Consider the following 24,551-nt stretch of genomic DNA (forward strand, 5'->3'; position numbering starts at 1 on the left):
TAATTGGCATGCACTTTATTATTTATATTTTCTTTTGTGTATATATTTATATTAATATGGAGGAACTGAATAAAAATAAAACAAAAATTAATGGTTCAAAAATGCTGAAAAGTCGTCTTCATATCCATAATGTCTAAATCTGTCAAAATCAAAAATTGTATTAAATTTACTCCAATAATCAGAAAATATTGCCCTTTATTTAAACTTTTATTGTGACTATATTCTGAGACATTCTAATGTGCAAATATATCGAAAAATACCTTTTTAAGAGGTAGTTTTGTTATTTCCTTTAATTAGATCTTGTTTTTCTTCACATGAAAGCAATGGTTATGTTGTTAATAAACAAACAATGATTAGAAGGCAGGTAGAATCTTATTATAATGTAAGTGGATAAACCATAATTAAAATATTAAAGCTCTCTTATCTATATAAATATTACATTATAAGCAATATTATACTTACATTAATTTTTTACTCCTAAATCAGTTTGATGGAGTTCAACACAGTTTTTTTTTTTTTTTTTTAAATTCATTAGACATTTATAAAGCATTCTTAATCATTAATATGATCTTCATTGTCTCAATAATGACTTCCAGGCGAAGCTGGAATGTAATGCAAACTTTTAAAATAAAGTTTTGTCAATTTTTCCCATTGTTTGTTCAAAGATGACTTCAGGTCTTCAATATTACTGTGGAATATTTTGCAACCTCTGTACTATATTTGCTACCATCTAGTGTAGTCCAATGATTTGAGATCGGCGTTCTGTTGAGGCCAAAAAAAATCAATAAAATGTTAATATGTTTGCCATTCACTCTTAATTCATATTTTCAGTATGGTAAAATCCAACTGACGTTTGATACTGCTTTGTAATTTTTTTGATCTATAAGAGAACCTTGCTCTTTCATGAATCACCAATTAGTCGGCCGCTGTTAATCAGCATTATTTATCATAGCAAATTGGAGGCATAATTAATAATGTGGTATACATATCTGGCGATTTTCATTAGGACTATCCTTGACACTATTATTTTTCCAATCTATGACACAATCATTATAGAATTTCTTCTCATCGGAAAAAAATACCCAAAGTTAAAATGATGATTTATGATATTTAACAGGCACCAACCACGTTTAAGTTTTCTTTGACTTAGAGACAAAAAGGGTGTTGCTAAATTTCTCACAGAATTAACCCCTACAGCTTTGACAATTATTATAAACGTCGGCATGGCACAAGGAATTTTTCTGGGCCAGTTCAATCATGCAAAATTCTTGGATTTTCTTTGCATACTTTTTTATTTTGGTTTCAGAATATAGTTTGATCGGCCATTCTGAGTGAGGATGATCCTTAACACATTTCCCTTTTTCCAAACGTTTATGGACATTTTAAGCATAAAGAGGATGCTGTCGTTGAGGATCAAAGAAGCAACCTCTCACCTTTTTTCCACAAACTTTTTTTAAAGTGAGTTATAAATATGCCTATTATATTTTTTTATATTTTTAAAAATTATCTAGCCATTTATTCTTCGAAACATAAGAGTTGATAAAATTTGTATAATAAGGTAAGATAATCTATAGTTAGAGGAAGGGACATCTTTTTTTACTCAAGACCAATGGCAGTGAAAACAAAAAGTTCACTTGTTGATTCTTATACTATTTCACTTCCAAAAATCACTTCATTCTAGTATTTACTAGGCTTGGACATTGAACAGAAAAATTAACGGTGTTCACTGTCTCCATTCATTTATTGAACAAATTAACGTCAAACAGAAAAAAATGAACGATGAACGGAAAAAAAATATGAACGGTGTTCATTTTCTTATTGTTCATAAAATGTAGCGTTTTGATTAATTTTCCCAAAGATTACCACATCTTTTTTACCTAATTATGGTTTTATTTATAATTATTATCTTTGATGGTGGCTAAAATAAAGGAGTTTTTTTTTCAATCCGTTGCTTCCTTTAATTGCACTATTCACTGGAAAACAAGTCATCTCAAGATAGCCTTTAAAAGCATAAATATGTTGTAATGGATCAAATAAAGGTATAATGGACGTTAATACATTTATTTATTTAGTACCTTATAAAAAAATTTATCGAATCTGTTCATCCAAAGTATATAAATTTTAACCCAACATTAGAATCTTCAATCTTTATTATTCTGCAATATAAAAGTACTTTGTCTTAATTTTTAACATCTTATTTTTTCAATATCTATCATTAATTGTCTGAAGAGCGTGGGAAGATATTGAAATAATCAAATTTCATGTTATACAATTCAATTGCTGGTATTTAAAAATATTGACTTTTTACTGTACTCTTTAATTACTGTAAATTTAATGTAATTCTCTAGATGTTTAATATAATTATACTGTTTTATAGAAATATTATATTTTATTATATAACAGATTTCGATTTAGGAAATTCGAGTTTACGGATATCTTCCCACGGTCTTCAAACAATAAAAGAGAGCCATTGTAAAAAAAGAGGCTAAAAATTAAGATAAAGTACTTTCATATTGTGCAGTCATAAAAATTGAAGGTGCTAATGTCGGGTTAATATTGATGTACATCTAATTTACAGATTAAATGAAAACTTTACAAAATACTAGATAATAAATGTTTTCAAGTCCATTATAGCAATTATGTGATCCATTACACCACATTTGTAATTTTGGAGGCCATCTTGAGATAACTTATTTTCCAGCAAATGGTGCAACTAAATGAATTGAAAAAAAATTGAAACTGGGTGAAATATTGAAATTTATTAACATTTAATATTTATGGCATTAATTTCATTTCTCTTATTTAAGTAATGAAAATTCAGCATTTCTATGGGAATCTCCAAAACCCTTCTATACTTCCGTGCACGCTTCCTGCAAGTTGTTTTTTTCTCTGTGATCTGCTTCTATCAGGTGGCTGTTTGTCTGGGTTTTATATAAGAAAAAAATTATTAAAGGTAATTAACATACACTTACAGGGGTGTCCACAATTTTAAAAAAATTGATGAACTTATGATATAAAACAACTACAAATCCTTCTTTTTGTTTTATACAAAAAGGATTTCTAACACAGAAATTTAGGAAGTTACATTATTGACGCGGCAATTTCTTTATGACGTAATGATACTCAAAGTTCTGGTTCCAATATCAAGAGAGTATAGTATTGTTTTTTAATCGTTCCAGTTCTGCAGTAACAATATGGTACAGGATAATATTATTACGATACCAATATTTTTGTACTGGTCCAAATACTAAAGGAGGCATCTATATTTTAATAATCTCAGATAGTTTTACAACTAAAAATATACAACGAATACAGGGAATTGCCATTCCCTTATAGGTGTGTTCCTTGTAGTTTTATTGGGGTAGAGGGTAATGGATGAGGGATTGTTCAAAAATTTGAAACTTTTTTTTAATTAAATACTCTTTTCATTCTTGCTTTTTTTCAAAGGAGATCATTTGGAGGAGGGGGTCACATAAATTTGGTTATTACGTTTATATTTCGGATACATTATTTAAGTTTGCCCCCCCCCCCCATCAAACTTTCTTTTTCAATCTCAAAATTGGAGACAGCAACAGCAGATACTTGAAATTCAATAATCGCAACCTTTTGATAATAAGAAAAATACTTCGCTATTTGCAACGAAGAAACGCTTATCAATTTGAAATATACATATTATTGGAGTAGGGGGAGAGGGATCTTGACTCACATATTACAATTGCTCGCTTTTAATAAGTATAACTGTATATTTCTTTTCATGTATGTATATAGTAATTTTCTTTTTCAATAATTAATGGATTTGAAGACATAGAAGTTTCTCTCTATGATAGCTATTACATTCATTCTGTAATTATACTGTAATGGTTCATGGTAGATTATTCAAGAAAAAGTCGTAGCACTTTACTAAATGAGATGTGATGATCTCCTCCAGCACTCCAAATCTCTCCCCTCCTTATCCAATTTTAAACATATAAGACGTAATAACACTGCAAGCACCGGTTCTATTACAGATTTAATATAGTACCGTTTTAAACAGATCCGAACTACTGTAGTAGGGGTATATTGAATAACATTATTCATTGTACACAGAGTAGTATCTTATTTTTTCTGGTTCTTTTATTATGCTTAACATTACTTTTATTGTTTATTTAATGTTCAATATTAATTATGATTCGAGATGATATTTTATATTAATTTATTTTTATTAGATACCTGGTGTATTTTACTATCTTTACCAATAAAAATCCGATTGTAAAAGAATATCCCTTTAATATATAAATTTACTCATTTTGTTGAAAAATCCATTTTACTATTTATCCACAATTTATTTGATTACTAACTATTATATATTTTAATCACTTCACTTCAAATAAATCCTAATGTAAGTACTTTCTTAGGGATATTTTGCTCCATTCCTTGAAAAGGAGAAATAAAGAAAAACAAGCGAAGCTGCATGCTTGATAACTGCGTGTGTCTGCCTATAATTCCATGCATAGACCTATGTATTTGACATAGGAAAGATTAAATTAATTTATTTTCATTTGAGTGTTCGATGGTGTGCGAATTATATATTATCTTATTCATGTAAAATTTAAAATTACTACATCACAAAATTGGTAGACTTTTCAATATTTTTTGCATAAAAACAGCTTCTTACATTTACCGTGTTAGTTACATTGGTTTTCCTGTGATTCTGGAATTTTTAAGGATTTTACACCTACGAAAATCTTTCATTATTGTATACTATAAGTTTCATTTAATCATACATAGTTCCTTTAACTAAAAGTTAAATTTTTATAAAAAATCCCTTAGTCTAAAGCTTATACGATTTATGCTTTGCAAATGATGCACTTTTTTGTCCTTATATCCCACATACGTGTATATATTTATATACACAGATGCTTCATAAACGCACGTTTGATACTTGGATAAAGAAAATATGAACAAGGAATTAACCCACCAAAATAACAAATTATTTAAGTGTTCGGTAAATGATTTTTAAACTGTTCTACAAATATCTACACAAACAAATTATATATTTGGAATATGGTATATATTCTTGAAGCAGTATGAGATGTTAAATTTTAGATTCCAAATAAAACACTTAAGAGTATATGAATATGAAATATCAGAGTATTTTATATTAAAGAAATTAAGCCAAAGTGGATATTGGACCTTAGGCAATATGAATTTATCCTATCATTCCTTTTCTCATATCGTTTATCACTACTAATAGTGATTTTTCTCATTCGTCCCTCCTGTCACATTTCAAATTAAAGTCAGGAATATGAAAGTTGCTCGGTTTCCTAATGTTTTATCCAGGTACCCAGATTACAAGTAATCTTCAATGCTGCAGCCTTCCTGCACAGTGTTATAAAAAAAATAGCACTGTATGACGTCATACTTGTCTAAATAACATTTTTTTTTCTCTCTTTTAAAGAAAGAATAAAGAAATATAATTAAGATTCATATGTGATTTTTGTTCAGCTTTGTACTACAGCAAGAATTAAAAAGAACTACAAAGTTATAATTTGTATTTTATCAATGTTATTATTTTTAAATTAAATCAATAGAATAAATGCAGTAGAAAAGGTTAATTTAGTATGAGCAACGGAGGATATATATTTTAAGGATTTAGTTCAAACGGTATGTGTTAGTTTGGTACTTGGAATAAGTTCCAGCGGGATGTATGTTAATAGATTGGCGAGTTTGTTGCACAGAATATGTATGACTAGAGACAGCAAATCCACTAGGAGATGTAAATTTGTTTTCTCTTGTATAAGGCCTCACATTATACTCTCTTTGAACAGGTATGGATACTTCTAATGGGAATGTAGGCTCCCTCTTTGGAGAATAGGAAGAGGATAGAGGCTCCTTCGTACTAGAATAGGAATAAGATGGGGTAGTCATTTGCATATCAGTCGTTGTGTCTTTAATCAATGGAGTTGGTGCCGGCTGGAAATGAATTGGAATTGATAATCATACTTTATTGATTATTACTATATACGTATTCAAAAGGTAATTAATTATAATAAAACATATTTATGATAAACGTCCAAAAAAAATCTGGCTTGAACAAACAACAAGAAAATAATAAATTTTTGTTAATCCATTTGTACTTTAATATACGACGATCCAACAATCTCATAAGAATATTTTAATCAAAAATGGACTTTCTTGTCAAAATTCAGGAATAGGTTGCAATACTAAAAAATGTTAACCGGTGGGGTTGCTAGCCCCTAAAACTTTTATCATATAACAGATGGGCTGAAAAAACCCGGACTTCACATAGATGGGGTTATTTTGTTTTAAGTCACCTCTTTTTCAGTTAGTACCGACCTTCAAAAGACAGCTGTTAAAATTTTATGAGTTATGACATAGCGAAAATGTTAATAATAATTTAAAAAAAAGTCTAACGATTTTCTTTGTTAAGCCCGCGACTTTCTGCTCATGTGTACACAAATGTATATAAATACTTATATTACATTGTTGATAATTTTTGAAGATAATCCCCTTTCATCCAATGAAAGCTAGCAACACCCTTGAGGGTAACTTAATTAAACATTTGATTTACGTTGCTAATTTTTTTTTTAATAATCTATCATATTATTATTATTATTTTTTTTTTTCGTAAAAATGATCGTAAAAATATTATTAAAATAAACAATATTAAATTGCTGTTTTATCTACATTTAATTAATTTTTTTCGATCGACGTTTTGGATCTAGAGTTTGATATTTCGAACAATCGAATAAAAAAATTATATGATAAAATTAATAAATACTCTTTCCTACAATAAAAGATTTTGAAAAAAATAAAAATTATTTTCTAAACGTCACCTTGACCATAAACATGTTTTAGCTTTTATTTTATAAAAAAATCGAAACTATTTGGTTATCGTTCGACAAAAAATGAAAATTTACGATATTTAAATTTTTTTTCAGATAATTTAACATCCTAATTACCACTAATTTTTGCAATATTTATATTCACATAGAATAAATACAACAAATTCATTAAAAAAATACAATCTATATTCTTCAAGAGTTACAAATGATAAGCTCATTTTTGAGCTAACTCATCCTATTTCGATTTAGTGTTGATGGCCCTCATATAGATTCATGGAACTATTCATATAAAAACTATTTACTCTTACTTGTAAATGTCGGTTTGATCGTATTTCCTTCAACTTATTACTTGAAATGAATCCATCTAGATCCTTTTTCACGTCATCTCTGATATCCTTGAATAAGCAGATATTGGCTAATTTATCTTTATACATTTTATTAATTTATGCATAAAATTACCTTGGTTTCCGAATATTTCTTTGCAGATTCAAGATCCTCAGGATTTACATTTGGGGATTTCCATATATTATCTGGATCTTCATTGTTTATAACCATTTTTCTCTCTAACTCAATCCCTAGTTTCCCTAAAAAAAAGCAAAATATGTTAATAACACGTCTATTTGAATATTTTACTATAGCGTTTCCTTGTATAATAATATTTTTCTTAAATATTTAAATAGATTTATAAGTTTCCAACAGAGAGATTACTTGGCACTTCCTCTTTATTGAATATACTATACGTCTATTTTTAATAAAAGTTAGAAGTTAACTATAATTGACTATTCTGAGTTTAGTGCCTTGCTATCATTGTGAACATAAAACTTAGGGGGTCAAATGGTATTCACCCTATATTACTTTCATGGGTTCTTTGGGGGTACATTTTATAAGTTTGCCCTAATTTCATAATTTCTCTTTCAATCTCGAAATTTGAAACAGGGACGGACGTCTAATCGTCTAATAATCTTTTTTCAAAGCAAAAACACTATTTTCTCCACATAATGAGACATTCCATTTATTTTCATGATCCTCCAAAGTGCTAATTGTACGAATATATCGAACAAATCGAAATCCCTCTCCTCCCACTCTTCTATAATATATTCTTCGATTAACGAAGTTATTTTCTTATTCTTAAAAGGTGGTGATATTTGAATTTTAACTTTCCTCTATCGCCGTCTTCAATTTTAAGATAGAAAGAGAAAAAATGACGTGCAGGCAAACTTATACAGTGTAAACTCCAACCTATTTCCTGGTTTGTTTTTATTATTTCGTTTTTAGTTTTTTTCGAATATCCTTGGAGTAATTATGAATTACTTTAGTCAACAAAATTTAAACTTCTCCCCCTCCTCCCATTGATTGAAATTACATTTTCATGATTGTTATTACTCCAAGAAATATGAAAATGACCTTTAATACCCTAAATTACTGGTTTGTTGCCTACAAAGTGCTTTTTGGAAAAATATATATCCCAACAACTACATAAGTTTGTCTAATTTTTGCCTTGAGAAATAAATAAAAGAAAAAAAAAACGTTAAAAATATATATTAGGTTTATGTTTCCAGTTTAAAATATATATATATTGATTATGTTTATATCATTTTCTGAATGAAAAAAATGTCTTGTAAGTAGTGTTGTGTCTGTCCTTATTTAGAATTGAAGACTGCAGTCCCGTACAGTTCAATCCTGCATATCAGTTTTAAAACTTATAAGGTTATACGTCACTCAACCTTATTTTTTCTTTTTTTTAATCAATTCTAGCAGTACTGACATTCTGAAAGATTGACAGTCTTAAGGACCGGTTCCAAGGCTGGACCGAATATATGAATACTGACACACCACTACTTGTAAGTACAAAAAATGGACCCTTTTTTACCAAATCTAACAAAAAATTTTATCATATCGACAAAAATCCTAGTTGGTTCTAAAATCAAGAGTGACGACTTCATATTATTGAAAACAGAGGCTTAAAAAATTAAAATTTTAGATTTGTTGCTTCAAAACATATTTTGAATATTTATTAAGCTTACTGGAAATATATACTCTATACAAGTTGAGACGTATGTACAAGTTCCAGCTTGTATAATCAAATTATAGAAGTTTCAATTTCTTTGTCTTAAAATGCATTATTTAATTCCAAATGGATCCTTCTAATAACCAAATATTAATTGATACCTTCGTTTAATTTTGATTCGTTAAAATTGCATGGCTATCATGTATGTATGAGTAGTATAACTTTGGGTATTTGTGCCACATAATACTAAAATATTTTTTTTTAAATAGTCCAAAATGGCATCTTTAATTTTTTGATAATCTATGAAATATTCAGTTATTGCATTATTCTCATCCCAAGCACTGTAAATACTTTATTAAAATTCAGCTCACTTTTTGGTAACAACTTTCACACTTTGCTTATACGACTTGTACAAAAATATTGATGTCTTTAAAACAAAAAAACTTAAATTTTGGCTATTAAGATTATATTTATGTTTCCCCAGGTAAGAGCAATCAGAAAAGAAAATCTAGAATTAATAGAAAACATGAAAAAATAGATCAAAGATGCAATTTAAACTATTTAATGCATAAAGTATTGGCATTCATTAAAAATAAATAAGCACTTTTCATTATAAAATTAAAGTATTCTCATTATTTGAAGAGAGGATTAATAATATATAAATAAAACTATTCAACTGTAAAAATGACCTTATTTAAACAATGAACTTAGGGAAAAACTACGACCATATTTGAATTTAGAGACTCATATTCTACGATCATACTCAGATTCATTAGATAAAAGCCATCAAATTGACAAGAATATAAAATATTTTCTAAAAGATTCTTTATTTAGAAATAAATTCTATACTTTTAACTTTCAAATGAGCTATTTTTACAGTATCAAATTATTTCTTCTTGGATTTATGAGCCTCTGAAGAAAAACTAACATTAATCTTCTAATTCAAACAAGGATAAATTGAATTTTAAACATGAGACTTTAAAATATCATGTATATCCCTTTCTTCAAGACTAAGTATTTTTAAAATTAATCTCAAAAATAGCTGAAAAACAAACCATAACTATGTAATTTGCCTAAACCTTTAATTTATTTACAAAAACTAAATCAATTGCTCAAATTGTAATAAATTCACCCGAAAGAGACGCTATGGATTGAGGCCAAAATCAACATTTCAAATAACAATTAAATACACTATCCAAAAAAATAGCATTTTTTTTTACAAATTCGTTCCAAGTGTTTCTGTCATGAACCCTTACCCATTTTATATTTATGGGTCGCTTTGAAATTCCAATCTCTTTCAAAATACATCGTACATCAAAATATATCCTCAGTTATTCTATTTTTTGATCGAGGTTGAGTGAATAGGTGAACATAATTTAGATACATGTTTAATATCATTGTCCAACAGAATGGCACAAAAACAGTATTATAACTATTTATTAGAATTTGCTCCCCTGATTCCAAATATGCTCTTATTTTTTCTCTCATAGTATTCCTATGCCCCAGGTAGAAGAGATAGAACTAAAGAAAGAGAAGAAGAAAAGAGATAGAAACAAAGACAGAGAAGAAGAAAAGAGATAGGAACAAAGAGAGAGAGAAAAAAAAAGCATTTGCTCCGAGGATTCCCTTGAATGTCCGTTTTTTGGAATCCCTTACTCACTAGGTGTATGTAACGTGTCCATGAAGCTTGAAATAATTTATTTATAGTTTGAAACATGAGGCTTAATGTTATAACAAATTGTATAATATATATTTTCTTTTTCTCTCTCTTTGTTTCGATCTCTTTTATTCTTCTCTATCTTTGTTAAAAGTATGATGCAGACATTTAAAAAATGGTTTTAGAATTTTTTAGCATTCAAGTTTAAAATATGTTAACATAATTTATCCCTACCTTCAACACTGAGGGCTTACAACAGCTTTGAACCTTAAAAATAGCCAAAAATAACAAAAAATGTATGGCCTTTTCTGAAGGCCACGACGCTAGGAGAGAAAAAATAAGACAGTTACTCTCCAAAGTTTCCGCCATTTTGGACGCTCTGCTGCGATGTAGTAGTCGTTAGAGTGAGTTGATGTAAGAGCTTTTAGGATTTTTTTAAATATTTTTCAACATAGTCTCCTTATAACTCTACACATTTTGTATCGGCAATACTCCCCGTCCCTATAACCCAATTCATCTGTGACTTCGCTAGAAGAAGTTTAAAGAGTTACTAAGGGAGATTATGTAGAAAAATTAATAAAAAATTCAGAAAAACATTTCACAAAAACACTCACATCAACTCACTCAAACGACTGTTACATAACAACTACGCGTCCAAAATGGTGGAAACTTTGGAGAGTAACTGCAAACAGAATTTTAATTAGAATGTGGCCAGAAACATAGCTCACAATTTTTTTGGGAGACGTTTTAGTATGTGATTCCAATTCCCATCCATGATTAGGACTTTTAAAGAACTGCATCGTTTGACTGCAAATTGGATCTTTATGCCATTCCTGTTCCCACTATTTAATCTGATAATTTGTTTTAGAATAATATATTTGTCTTTTTTTTCTTAAATTATCTGATGTTTAGACTATTTCGACATCAGACCACAAAAAAAAAGTAATTTTTTTTTTGGACAGTGAAGATAATTAATCAAAAGGAAAAACCAATATAAGGGTAAATAAATATTGAGAACCACTGCCATAGTTAGTAAATATTTCGAGTGTGAAGCAAATAATAGTAACAATTTCATGAGTGATATGTTTTTTTGGAAGACACAAGTTACCTGTAAATAGGTGGAGGCACTTTAAATATTTAATATCTTTTAAACAGAAACATACAAAAACAAGAATAATTTATATGGCTTGTTATGATCAACTTGACTCAACGTAAATTAATTTCGCCCACATGAAATAAAAAATACTTCCAATCTATTATTATTTTTAGACATTTTAATTCATTTATTTATGCCTTAAATGTTATTTGTACTACTACACCTGTTGTAATTTGTGCTTTTTTCCGATTGTTTTTCTCACAACATCCCTCATTTGACTCTACAATTTTTGGTGGCATTTCAAAGATCAACTCCTGATTTTGCTTAGTTTCTTCATTATTATATCCATAATTTGGTAAAGGCATGCTTGTTCTAAAAATAAGTGGAAAATAATAATTTATACGTAAATAATTATGCCGTAGAAATGTAGGTATTTATAATAATAAAAAAATAACACGTTAAAACTTGTGGAGGTGGACACTCTATAAAATATTTATTTTCGTCCAATAAATGACGTCATTTACTTATTGTTAAGGTAGCGATTTGCTCACGGATTTGATGCTATATTTAAACCTGCATCAAACTTTTATTTTACATGTCCTATTATTTAGATATATATACTCGAAATCAAAAATATTTCATTATTAGCTAGGATATATAGTGAGAATATGTACAGTAGAGTGGTTTGATTTGATTTTTTTTTTTTTTTTTTTTTTCGGTAACGGATAAAGTATTCAAATATTATGAACATTACCCATACAAAATCGTATTGTCCTACGAGGTCATCTTTAGATCGCACGTCTCGATCAAATTATGAAAAAAGTCAAACACTCATACTTAGTTAAAATAAATATAAGAAATCCAAAAAAAGTAAACATTTATATGAAAATAATTTTAACAACTTGATTTTTGTGTCCATAAAGATATAGTTTGTTATTCTTATAGTAAAAACATTAAAGTTAAAACATTCATTCTTGTTAAACATCTTTGGGAAATATTGATTAAATTATAGGAATTTAGGGAGTCACATTAGTTTTTAATTAAGTTGTGTGTATTATTTAAAATAACTTTGTAGCTACCTTTGTATACCTCAGTTCTCATATTGAAAATAAAGAAGAATCCAATACAGGCCTGTGAAAATTGGTTGTTTGAGTTTTTTGCCAATAGGGAAAAGAGCTTCACGGGATTCTTTTTGGCAACAAGCTATCCTACGGAACGGGGCAAACCTGGGTTAAATTGGATGATTCTTACACTTCTTATAAAGCATTTAAATAAAGCGAAAAATACGAAAATACTTTTCCCCCAAACTATTGGTTACCAAAACATATTGTTAGTTATTTTGCATGAAATGGTTTTGATAGATATTTTTCTAAGCTATAAAAAGTTTTTATAAATGTTTCTTTTAATTGTCTTATTGAGCATAAAAAGTTAAGAACATTTAATGATCTGCGTATAACGCGCATGACTTATTTTACATTTCAGAAAGGAAAGAGCAAATTTTAGAATCGTTTGTTGACCTGTTCTTAAAGGGTGTACCACAGATAGTAATCGAGAATATTCAAACCTGGATTATTGCTAGGCTTCATATCAGCCTTCACGAAAAACAGACCCTCATAGATAGGAATGAATGAATTCCCTTGGAGGCATGGCACGGTGCAGAGTCATGCACATGTACAAAACTATTCAAACCAAACTTATCATCCATCCAGGGTGGAAAAACGTCCTTCAAGATCTTCAGGTACTCAGCCTTGTTTATCTTAAGTCTTGCCTCGATGAAATGACTGTCAAGATGGAACTATCTCTTGCCACAGCTCCAAAGATTATAACTCTGGTCGGATTATTGAATTTTGAACCCCCTAGAATTTCAGTCAGATCGCATGCAATCACTCTTGCATTTTGCAGACTAATGTTTGCGTTCACCACAAACTTTTTCTTATTGTTTAAAGCTTAATTCAGCAGTAATGAGTGTTTAATTAACCACGAAAATTTTCAATATTGAAGTTGACAGTTTACATTATCAAATTAAATTCAAAATACTAAAGATAACTAAAGAAATGTGTTAGCCTACCAACTTTACTGGAACCTGGTAACTTACCATAATATTACATGATATATTTCATTGTTAGATGATTATGGTTTTTCTTAGGCAATTAGATATATGTGTAATTCACTAAATCATTTTGAATTATATAAATAACATTTTTTCCAGGTCTATTTATAAGAAAATGAGATAAAATATATTTCGAATAACTCAATTATACTCCTCCTAAATATGTATATTTTATGATATAATGGTAGGGTTTTAATTAGGTTAAACTACACTGTTTCCAATTCTTGGTACTTTGTATGCACCTAATGAACACAATATTATTCTTATTTTTTTAATATATGCTATATACTATACTACAAAATTTCTGGACGACTGAACGTATTTTGTAGGTTCCCAATTTATTAAAAGCTGTATTAATAAATATTCTTATGATATTTTAATATGTTTGTCATTATTACGAATTATGGTTAGAAATTTGATTCCTGGAATTGTTATTCATTGTATTTTATTTACTTTTGTCTCATGACGCAGGGATTTGTTTTAAATAGATAGTAATGTACCTTTTTATTAAGTAGAGTTTACGTGTTTATACGTTTTAATAGTGATGTTTATGTACATCCTTTTAGTTTTAATCCCTTAAAGAATATATATATTAGTGTATGATTGTAGCCCAATCTAAAAGGTCTTCTTATTGGCTTTACTCCGTTCCTTTATTTCCGTCTGTTGGTAGTGTTCGCAGTACACTACAGAAATCACTTGGCTGACATTTTATACTTTATAATAATCAAAAGGACCAAGTGTAATTCTTATTGAAATTTCATTATAGGTTCTACAAAACAATTTTTAGTTAAATATTGTAGTTTTGGTACAGTTTGGTAACATGCTGGATATACACCAACAAGTTTGAATAAAAAGAACTTTGAATGTTTTTTCGGCAACGAATATGTGGAATATTAATTCGCCTTATTGTTTTACTGTGAAGGAGTAAAACCTACAATATTTATGGGTGATAGTATTATAAGACGTCAGATTAGCTCATTTTTCTTAGAATAAGAGGAGGAAATGACTTCAAAACTGTGAAGTATCAAAGGTTCTTACGATATTATATACAAATTGGCCTTAATAGAGGACTGTGAAAATTGGTTGTCCGAACTTTTTGCCAAAAGTTACGAGGAGTTACAAGTTACTGCGAGAGGGGCATTATGAAGTTGAATTACCGTTGATAACAAGTAATAGAACAAAAACTGGAAATACCTGGATAAAATTGGATGCTTGTAACACTTCTTATAAATCATTAAAATAAGTAAACAATATTAAATTACTTTTTCCTTGATACATTTTCAAAAAACTAAATTATCTCTAAGACGAAACTTCGTAGATTTAAGGCAATTTCAAGAGTTTCATAGGTTTTTGTACCTCATTTCATATTACCAAACCCCATTTTTAAAATTTAAAAAATTTGGATTATGTTATTATCATCTTTATTCGTGAAAAGCGAACAATAATATTTTTTTTTCTAGCTTAATAATTATTGGACATCATGATGCATGACGTAATGATCACAATTATTAAGTTAAGTAGTTAATCTTCACTAGGGTTATCTTGTCTTTACTATGGATTATATGTAATGAGTAATCCTCGCAAAAAAAATCAGTGATATGAAAAATCACATATTTTCAAAACTTCGGAAACCTACTCCTTTGAGGTCATATTTTACACAAATTATTTTATGCCAATACACACATTCTACTAGGTATGGGTTCACAGTTAATATATATATATATATAGAAGTGACAAGACAAGGTATACAAAAGGGTATTACATTGCCTTCTGCTGTTAACTTTGCAATAACATCTTATTCGTACTAGGGGATTTAAATTTTGTTGTTGTTGTTTGAATAGAGATGCCACATTTTGAAAATAACTCATTTAAATAGTTTGGATATACCTTCTTTTGTATTTTGCCGTTGATTATTTCCGTTAGAAGTTAGATGGAAGTTATATTTTTGCCTGTATTTGTTTTTTAGTCGCCTGGTTTGAGGGAAAAAATATAGATCGATTTTGATCAGACTTAGTACGAAGAATATATGAGGTCACAGTGAGAAGCCATTAAATTTTGAGAGGATGAGGTCAAGGGAACGCAAAAGGTTAAAAATGGTTATTGGAACATAAATTTAGATACATCACTCTATTTGATTTTTCGAAGGTTTTGCACTTTGCCGAGTGCCCATTCTAGTTTGGTTATCCATTGATAATGCCAAAACAGCCATAAAGTTTAATAGGCTGGATATATTGTAAATATAATTAAAATGATATTTCAAATCATTAGAGATGTGCTCATTTAGACCAAGTCAAATCAAGTTCATTTTTTTCCTTCCGATTTATACATATATTCAATTACAGAAAATACAACAGTTATATATATAACTTTCCTATAAAATAACATTTATTCTCTGTCTGCCTAACTAAGACCATCAGCCCAGTAAAAATCCTTATCACCTCTATATACCAATTCTATTAAAACTATTTACCCATCACTTTAAGATCGAGGCTGTGTTGACTAATTTTAAAACTTCTGACGATAGATGATGCTAAGACTCTAAGCTGTTGATCTTCCTTTTTTTGTTATTTCACAACTTTGTAACAAGTAAATCACGTAAAAGTTGCCGGTTTGCTCCGTGCGGGAGTAACAAAAAAGGACATTGTCAATTGGACCTGTATGAAACCCAAGACCGTGTACAACTTCCCCAACAAGAATATGGTTCTTCAACAGGATGGAGCATCCGTACATACTACCAAAATGACCCAGTCCTTTCTCCAAAAGAACATGATTTTTAGAGACAAAACAATGGAGCCACCATACTCAGCAAAACCCGTTGGACTTTGTCCACCCAACACTAATGCCCTAAAAGGCTCTGTCAATGAGGAGATTTTGGCTCAATATGTGCAAAAAATTGGTCAGGTGGTCATTCTCGGCCTTCAACCCCATGTTGGAGGTCATATTCAAGGCTAATGGATGTCATATTAAGCTCTAAAAAACCTAAGCTGTATATAAAAAGTACTCAAACAAAAAAAGTTGTAGTAACATTCTCATAAAATACATAGTTTTTAATTAAGTTCGTGGTTCTGAATCGGGAAATATTTGTGATACACCGGGTATTTATTTTAGAAACTAAAATATGGACATGATATTTAGCATATAAATATTTTGTTAAATAAAAAAATTAAGTTTGAAAGGTAAAAATCCAGTTTTTGATAAGTGACTTTACCTCTACATCTTTTTTATAATGGTGAAAATTTAATGCTAAGTAAATAATATCTACTTTTGTTTGCGTTTCACTTCAATATGGGTTTTCTTTTTCTTTGATGAAAGTAATTGTATTCTTTTTCAAATATAGAATGTTAACTGTAAAGACAAAAAGTTAATAAAAAATCCAAATAATAAAAAAAAAAATATTTCGTTTTTTGATAAAAAGTTAAACAAATATTGGATTCAGAAAAGGAAGCAAAGAAAAGGGTCTTGATACTTGGGCATATAACGTTTAATTTAATTTTATATAGATAATGGATAATTTAATGGAGTTTTAGGATCATATAACACAGAAATGTTATTGTAAAATTCTATAGAAACTATTATATTAGCTGAGTTGAGTAGTTTGTAATGAAAAACTACCTATAAAAATTAGAAAAAGAAAACGGTTGCTGCGTGTACTCTTTTTTCTTTTTGTTTGTTATTTAATCAATCGTCGTAATGCTAACTTCTCCCCCCGGAGTATTCTTTATTGCCTATCAATTTATATTAAAAAATGCATAATAAAATATATTTAGGTATATGGATTTAAATATAATTACAATATTTTTAATGCACTAATGCTATTTTAAATGTAGAAGATTCTCTTCTTTATAGCAGTAATTCATTTTCAAATAACTGCTAGACGATGTGAACAATGGTCTTTATTTAGTAATACCATAATGTTTCGCTCCCACCTTCTCCATACGCCCTCTTTTTTTCTTTACAAACTACTCAAATCTACTTATATCAAAGTACATATACAATTTGTACAAATACTAGGTTTGTATCCAGCCCCAGTTTTAGCATGAGCGGGGGCTGGGCCAATATAAATGTATTATTATTTATTTCCTTTTTTTGAAATTTGATTTTTAATGGATATTTTTTTTACAGTAAAACATAGGACCCTTTGATTTTTTTAACTCGAATATTTTTGCTGGACCTTTTTTAATGAAATTGATGTAAAATTTATAGAATGGCGTTTTTTTATTATAAGTTATATTCTATTCTATTTTTAGAATGCAATTTATTATAGCTAAATCCTTTTCTATTTGTATAGTTTTTGTATATTAATTTCTTATTAATGCATATATTTATTCAACTCAGAGAGAAGTCCCAGTCAAGTACCCCCCTAAAATTTGTTATTGTACCAATCTTGAATATGGGACTTAAAATCGTTTCCGTCTTTATTATTGGTTTTGAAGAACGTCTCAAATTTTAAAATGTTTAATGACGTAATGATCACAAATATTACATTTATATATCTACGTACGTCAGTATACAAAATAAATTCCTTCAGTAAAATCTTAAATATTATTCATGCTCGATAATAGCTCCTTGCCGATATTCTTAATTAAGGCTTATTCATAATATTTATAGTGCTCTCAAGTCTAACGCAATTGGCGTGAGATACACTATTTTACAAACAAGATCCTACGCCACAGATTACACTTCTCATACGTAATCAATCAAAACAGTTCAAAGTATCTTAGTTAGAACCATAATTTTTCAAATGGAAGCCTCTAACCCCTGTCATAAATCGGTGATTGAAGTTAAACTAGGAGTAATTAAATACTTTTACAAAATAAATTATTATTATTCATTAATCACTTATCAGAAATTATTTAAAACATGGAAGAAGGGGTAAATCTCACGCCAAGCTAATTTCAAAACTTGGAAAACCTTGTATGACAATAACACCAAAATATATTAATGATTACGTCAATGACCCCTATTTATGATTCTTTTTTGAGCAAAAATTGTGGAGTGGGACTTATTTTACCCTGGAATTAGTAGTTTCCTTCATAGTTTGTACGGGACCGGATATAACTTCAAAATTATGTGGAAGATACCTACATTAGAACGGTTTGATTTTTAACTTTTTTCGAATTTAGGTTACGATTTGTGCTGAAAAGTTGTCATATGGTATGAAAATTACCTATGCAAAATTTATTGCCCTATAAAGGTCGCACATTTCGATCAAATTAGGAAAAATACAAAAACTCTTTACTTAGTAAATAATAACAATACATTTTTAGTTATTTTGCATAAAATAGTTTTCATAGACATTACTTTAACCTATAAACTATGCTTACCCCATGTTTTTATGATCCTTTAATGAAACAAAAAAGTTAAGACAATTTGCTAATCCGCGTATAGCACACATCAATTTTTTTTTACATTTGAAAAAAGTAAAGATCAAAATTTTCCTTTTATATTATTTATTTTTGCTCCATAGGGTAGCTTTAGAAAAAAACTTTATCAATATTATTTTTTTTTAAATTAGTACAATAGATGCAAAATACTGATTAGAGCGTTATTTTAATCCTTATCTTTAAATAAAGAACTTTTGTTTTCTTCAAAAGTTCTTACAAGCTGTGCTCCCTTAAGATTCCATTATACCATATCACAACTTTTCCATACTAATAGGAAGTGAAATTCGAAAAAAGTTGACCCCCCTCTTCCCCCCAACTATGAAATTAGATTAGATAAAGCGATGGAAAATAAAATTCACATGAAATGATTATCACATTTTATGCTAAAACTTACATATAAAATCCCCTTATACGTATAAAATACTTGTCTCTATATAGTAATGTTATGTTTAAAGAAAGATAAGTAAGTATTAGGGCGTTTTATAATATTTATGTATTAGAGCATTATAATTATATACATATGTAAGATGATTCCCTTATTTTGTATTATCCATATTATTAAATTTGTTACTCAATATAAATTTTGCCGATTTAAACGGAAAAACTGATTATGCAAACTCATTTTATTGCTTCAGAAGCAATAGTCGTAACATATAAATTTCCTTCTTTAATTTTTTTTAATATATTTGTAAACTATGAATGAATGAAAACAAACAAACAAAATGATTATAACCTTTATACTTCATTATTGTTGAATATAAATAATGTAATAATCATTTATTTAGATAATGTTTTGCAATGATTAATAAAACATTTTTCCAATTTAATTTTATAACCACCACTAGGTTAATGCCTAGTTAGATTTTTTGGATTTGGTGAAATTGGAATGCTTCTTCATTTCTAAGAACAACAATATTATATTTGTTAGAAAAATCAGTCAGAAAAAAAAATATTTTTTTACAAGATTTTTGAGTTTTTTGGGCATAAATTTAGATTTTTTGATTATTCAAAGTGACTTAACTTGCTAATGTTTTATTTAAAAAAATGAATGATTTTCAACAATTAAAACCTCTAAAATTAGATTTGTAATTGGTCAAAAGCACGTGGTTTTGCAATGTTTAGACAAGGCAAACCATTTGCAACAATGGAAGATCATAAGAATGAAATTCGCATTTTTTATCCTTAATGATCTATTGATTATAATGTTGCAATTCATTGGGTTATTGGGTCAAAAATTCTCAAATTGAGGATTCCAAGTCTTATTATGCGTATGACGATATTAAGATTTTTTTTATTATTATAATTTTTTTGGTTAAAACCTTCAAAGATTCCCTGTTTTTCAAAGGTTATAATCATTTCCCTAAGAAACCCAAAAATTTTCTTTTTGTGTGGGCGTATTTATATTTGAATATAATGATAATGATTGGAATGTGTATTGGTACCTTTAGAGACATGTTGATAAAAATACTCGAACACAAGGACTTTTCAACTCTGCAGCTAAACAATAAGGTATCCCATGCGTAATATTTAAGTTTACAAATAAAGAAATAATCACAGCTTGAGTTTTTATAGGATTTTTTTTTTACAAAAGTGAGCTTCGGTTATCTGCCAATAATCATTCATAATTATTTTAATTTATAAATATTGTATATATCTCCAAAAGATGACAGCATGAAAGCCAATAGAATTATTTTGCTGGAAATGCTCATACTCCAGAAGATCCAACTGAGATTGCCGATGAATTAAGATCAGCCAGACGGCCGTGTATGGGATCAAAAAGAGATTTTAAACTCAAGGAAAAGTCGCAAAAAAGTCTGGGAAAGGTAAGAGACCAACAGTAGGAACAAAGACCATGATTATGCGTCTCAAAAAGTGCCTTACTATAAATCTAGTGAGCACGATTCGCGGTAAATGAGCTAATTGACGGGGACAAAAGATGATTACCGATGACTTGGGAGCAAAGTCAAGAGCAAAGATCATTACGACAACCACAACGGAGAAGACATTATCTAGAGCCAGCCTACTTTTGAATGTCTCCAAAAAAAGATACGAAGTCACACGAGCTCTAGGTACGGATACGGAATAAAAAAGAATTGTTCACTGCCCAGCTCTGTCTAGAACTGAGAGTCCTAAGGAGCGGCGGTCTTAAGGACCACTCCTAAGGCTGGAGTGGACTGAATAAATAAAGACTGGCAACACACTACGAATATTACATATATCTTTCAAATACAAGCTTGGAGGAAGGGGCAAAAAAATACAAAAAATTACGTACATACTGTATTAAAAAACGCTTATTTTTTTAATTTTACTAGAAAAACTATTTGTCACTTACGGTCAATAAATTAATATCTTTTACTGGTTGAAAGTACAAGAAATATGTTTATATTCACTAACAAGACACACTTGCGTAAGGAACTGATTACAAAAAATATTTCAATGTTGATTCATAAAATCGTATTTGGAGAATTAAAGCAACATTTCCTCCTACGCATCATCCCATACACTAGGAGCACACGGCCATCTCATACATAAATGCCACCATCATGGTTCCGCAGAGTATATTACTTGTATGTAATTAAGCCTACAGCTTTTAAAAGTATTTTTAAAAGAATCTTTTAGTGAAATGAATAGCTTACATTTAATATACATAAGGAGTTTTCTCTCAGGACCTCAGGATTTCTCAGAGTTTTACACGTACATTTCATTATTCTATTGTTGCACAAGTTTACTTTTATCTTGAGGGCCAAGTTGTGCATTTAACAATTATAGAACCCACAGGTGCGCCAAAAATTAGCTCTTTCATCATTTAATATGTAAGTTTTACAGAATGGAACAGGTTACGGAATTCAAATATATACAAAAATAATGATAAAAATGAATTAAAGAATTGGGAACATATGGGTAGGATTAGTATAAAATTGATTATTTCTTCTTAAAATATAAAAATAAATACCTAAATGTTACAGTATTTGTTATTTACTAACGAGTTCCCCATATTTCCTGAGATTCCTTAATTTAAAAATTTGTTCGTGGGATACCGGTCAAAGACAATTTGTCAAAAATATGTAATCACAGACCAAGTATGTGCCTATGAAATGATACTTTTAAAAAATTGAACCTTTATTGTGAAAAAATGTATGTTCTTTATCTTTAAGGCCTCTTAACTCAGAGCTGGATTCAGTAACAGATCCAAGATTTCATTGATGATACTGTCAAAAATACCACATGGTATATTTTAGTCAAATCCGTTTCTTCGTGAAAAATTATCATTGAATGACCCATATATACAGAGTTAGTACGCAAAAATGTACTTTAAATTATTACAAATTTGGTCACAAAAATAGTCAAAGATCTGGAGAGTCTGTTTTATATTCTTTATAAACCTTCGTGTTCGAAAGTTTGAGCAAAATCTGACCAAAAATGAGTGAACAGCAAAGAAAAAGAGAAATAATCAAATACATCTTTATGCACATTTGCAATTTTTTTTTTTTTTGCCAAAATTATGGTCGTGGTTAATATTCCTCCGGTTTGATACATAAAATATACTAAAAATCAATTTAAAAATTTGATTTTTCAGATAATATGCGATATACTGTACTTTTTGAAATCCCTATAATGTATGTTCAACAGTCCACCAATCCCAGGTTGTGCCATCTTTTTCACAATTTATGGAGTCTTCACCTCAATCGATTCACCACTACTATGCTCGTCTTGCCAGCTTTTACGGCCTCGTTTAAATTCAACCAGCCAAAATTTTACTTTTGTAAATGAAGAATCAGACTAAGCCAGAATACAATCCAGTTCAGCTTTTATATTGGTGGAGCTGAGGCCTTTTAAGTAAAATTATTGTATCACATATTGAGGACCAATTTTCACAAATTCACAGACAACATTCAATATTGATGGTTGTCCAATAAATATTAAACAACTTGGCGTCTTCAAACTTGAAATTTATTCATTATAGAATATTTACTTTCTAACAAAGGGATTTTTTTTAAACAACTACCACCATCTCTTAGTCCGAGCCAGTACTTCTTGCACCTCCTTCGCATCTCAAACGCAATAGTTCCACATTAAAAAAATTATCTGGCAAGAAGATATTTAGTAGGAAAGAGGTTTACAACAATCAAAATTACTAATAGCTTACAATTAGCAGCAAAGGTTTTAGATACCTTCCGAACAAAATATCCAGGCCATATGATGATTTTGAGTGTTTTAGACTCATATGGCAAAAAAATTCCCCCTACTCCTTGAAGCAAGGAGACATCATTGTAACTTATACGTATTGACGTATAAAACTATTCCTCCATGGATTATGAATAACTTTCTTGAAGGAAATCATGTATTATAGTAGAATGGTGCTCCCTTACAAAGACACGTTTTTATTTTTGGCAAGACGACATGGCCAACTTCTGACCACCTTTATAACCAGAATTCAACCACATAGGTTATTTCAGGAGGGAGTTATTGAGGCAAAGTCAAGTGCTTTAATATTTTACTTTAATTATTTTAGTGTCCCCAACTGTTAAATATGTTGGAAGGTCAAAGATCTTCAATCAGACATAATATTAAGAGTAATTGGAATTGATAGAAAAGCCTTTACTTGAGTGAGTAAATTCCAAAATGGATAGCATTCAATACAAAAGTAAAATGGCCTTCAATGTTTTTCCTGTTTTCAATAGCACCTATTGGACTCAAGATCATAACACACATCAAACGTCATTGAATCGCACTTAATAATAAAATTAAAGGTAGAGGGCTATTGATCAAAATAACTATGACCACTGTAATCACCAAAGCTTAATTCCCTTAACTACTTTGTGTAAACTACCATTGACAAAAATCCTTTAATAACTACCAACAGCCTATGGAGTAGCACTGGGCATAAATGGCAGAGTCGGCTGTAAAGTTAGTGTGCCAGTTGTGTAGGAAAGTGGTAAATATATGTTCAGGGTTGAACATATCAAATGGTACACATTTTATTTGTTTTAATTTTTCAAGATTAAAATTTAAACAAGAAGCTTTATGATAACATTTATTTTACAAAATCATCTGAAAAGAGTACTTGGAACAACTTTTATTCAATGTATGAGCCCCCAGCTCTACTATTTGCCTCAATACGAGCCCTAAATTCCTTGCAGACCTTAAGTATGTAGTAAAACTCGAGCGTGGTCCACTACTTCTTGATGGAAGCCTCTATAGACTGGAAACTCCTGTGAGGAGTAGCACACACTCTCTTCTCCAGACGCACTAAGATATTGTAGTGCGAGGGTGTAGCGTCTGGAGATGAGGGTGTTCACATGTTGAGGTCTGGAAAGTTATTTTCCATTTGGGGAATGTGGGAGAGGGAGGTCAATGATTATCCTTCAAGAAATGAGATACTCTCATAGCAACTCTTGAGAAGAAATGGAACCGAATTTCAGATGATGTAGTACGTGCTATTTGTAATAC

The 24,551-nt window shown here is 29.4% G+C and overlaps 1 protein-coding gene across 1 annotated transcript; it reads right to left on the reverse strand.

Annotated features, from left to right (window-relative positions):
* Positions 1-5,521: 5,521 nt before the first annotated feature.
* On the reverse strand, positions 5,522-21,566 carry LOC121125446 (uncharacterized). Its single transcript, XM_040720646.2, has 5 exons — positions 21,433-21,566; positions 11,830-11,978; positions 7,305-7,429; positions 7,154-7,240; positions 5,522-5,952 (listed from the first exon to the last, which is right to left on the reverse strand). The coding sequence occupies exons 2-5, from the start codon at positions 11,969-11,971 to the stop codon at positions 5,632-5,634; spliced, it is 675 nt and encodes a 224-aa protein (XP_040576580.1). The 5' UTR covers positions 11,972-11,978; positions 21,433-21,566; the 3' UTR covers positions 5,522-5,631.
* Positions 21,567-24,551: the final 2,985 nt, after the last annotated feature.

This window comes from Lepeophtheirus salmonis, chromosome 10, assembly GCF_016086655.4.
Source record: "Lepeophtheirus salmonis chromosome 10, UVic_Lsal_1.4, whole genome shotgun sequence".
Taxonomy (NCBI): domain Eukaryota; kingdom Metazoa; phylum Arthropoda; class Copepoda; order Siphonostomatoida; family Caligidae; genus Lepeophtheirus; species Lepeophtheirus salmonis.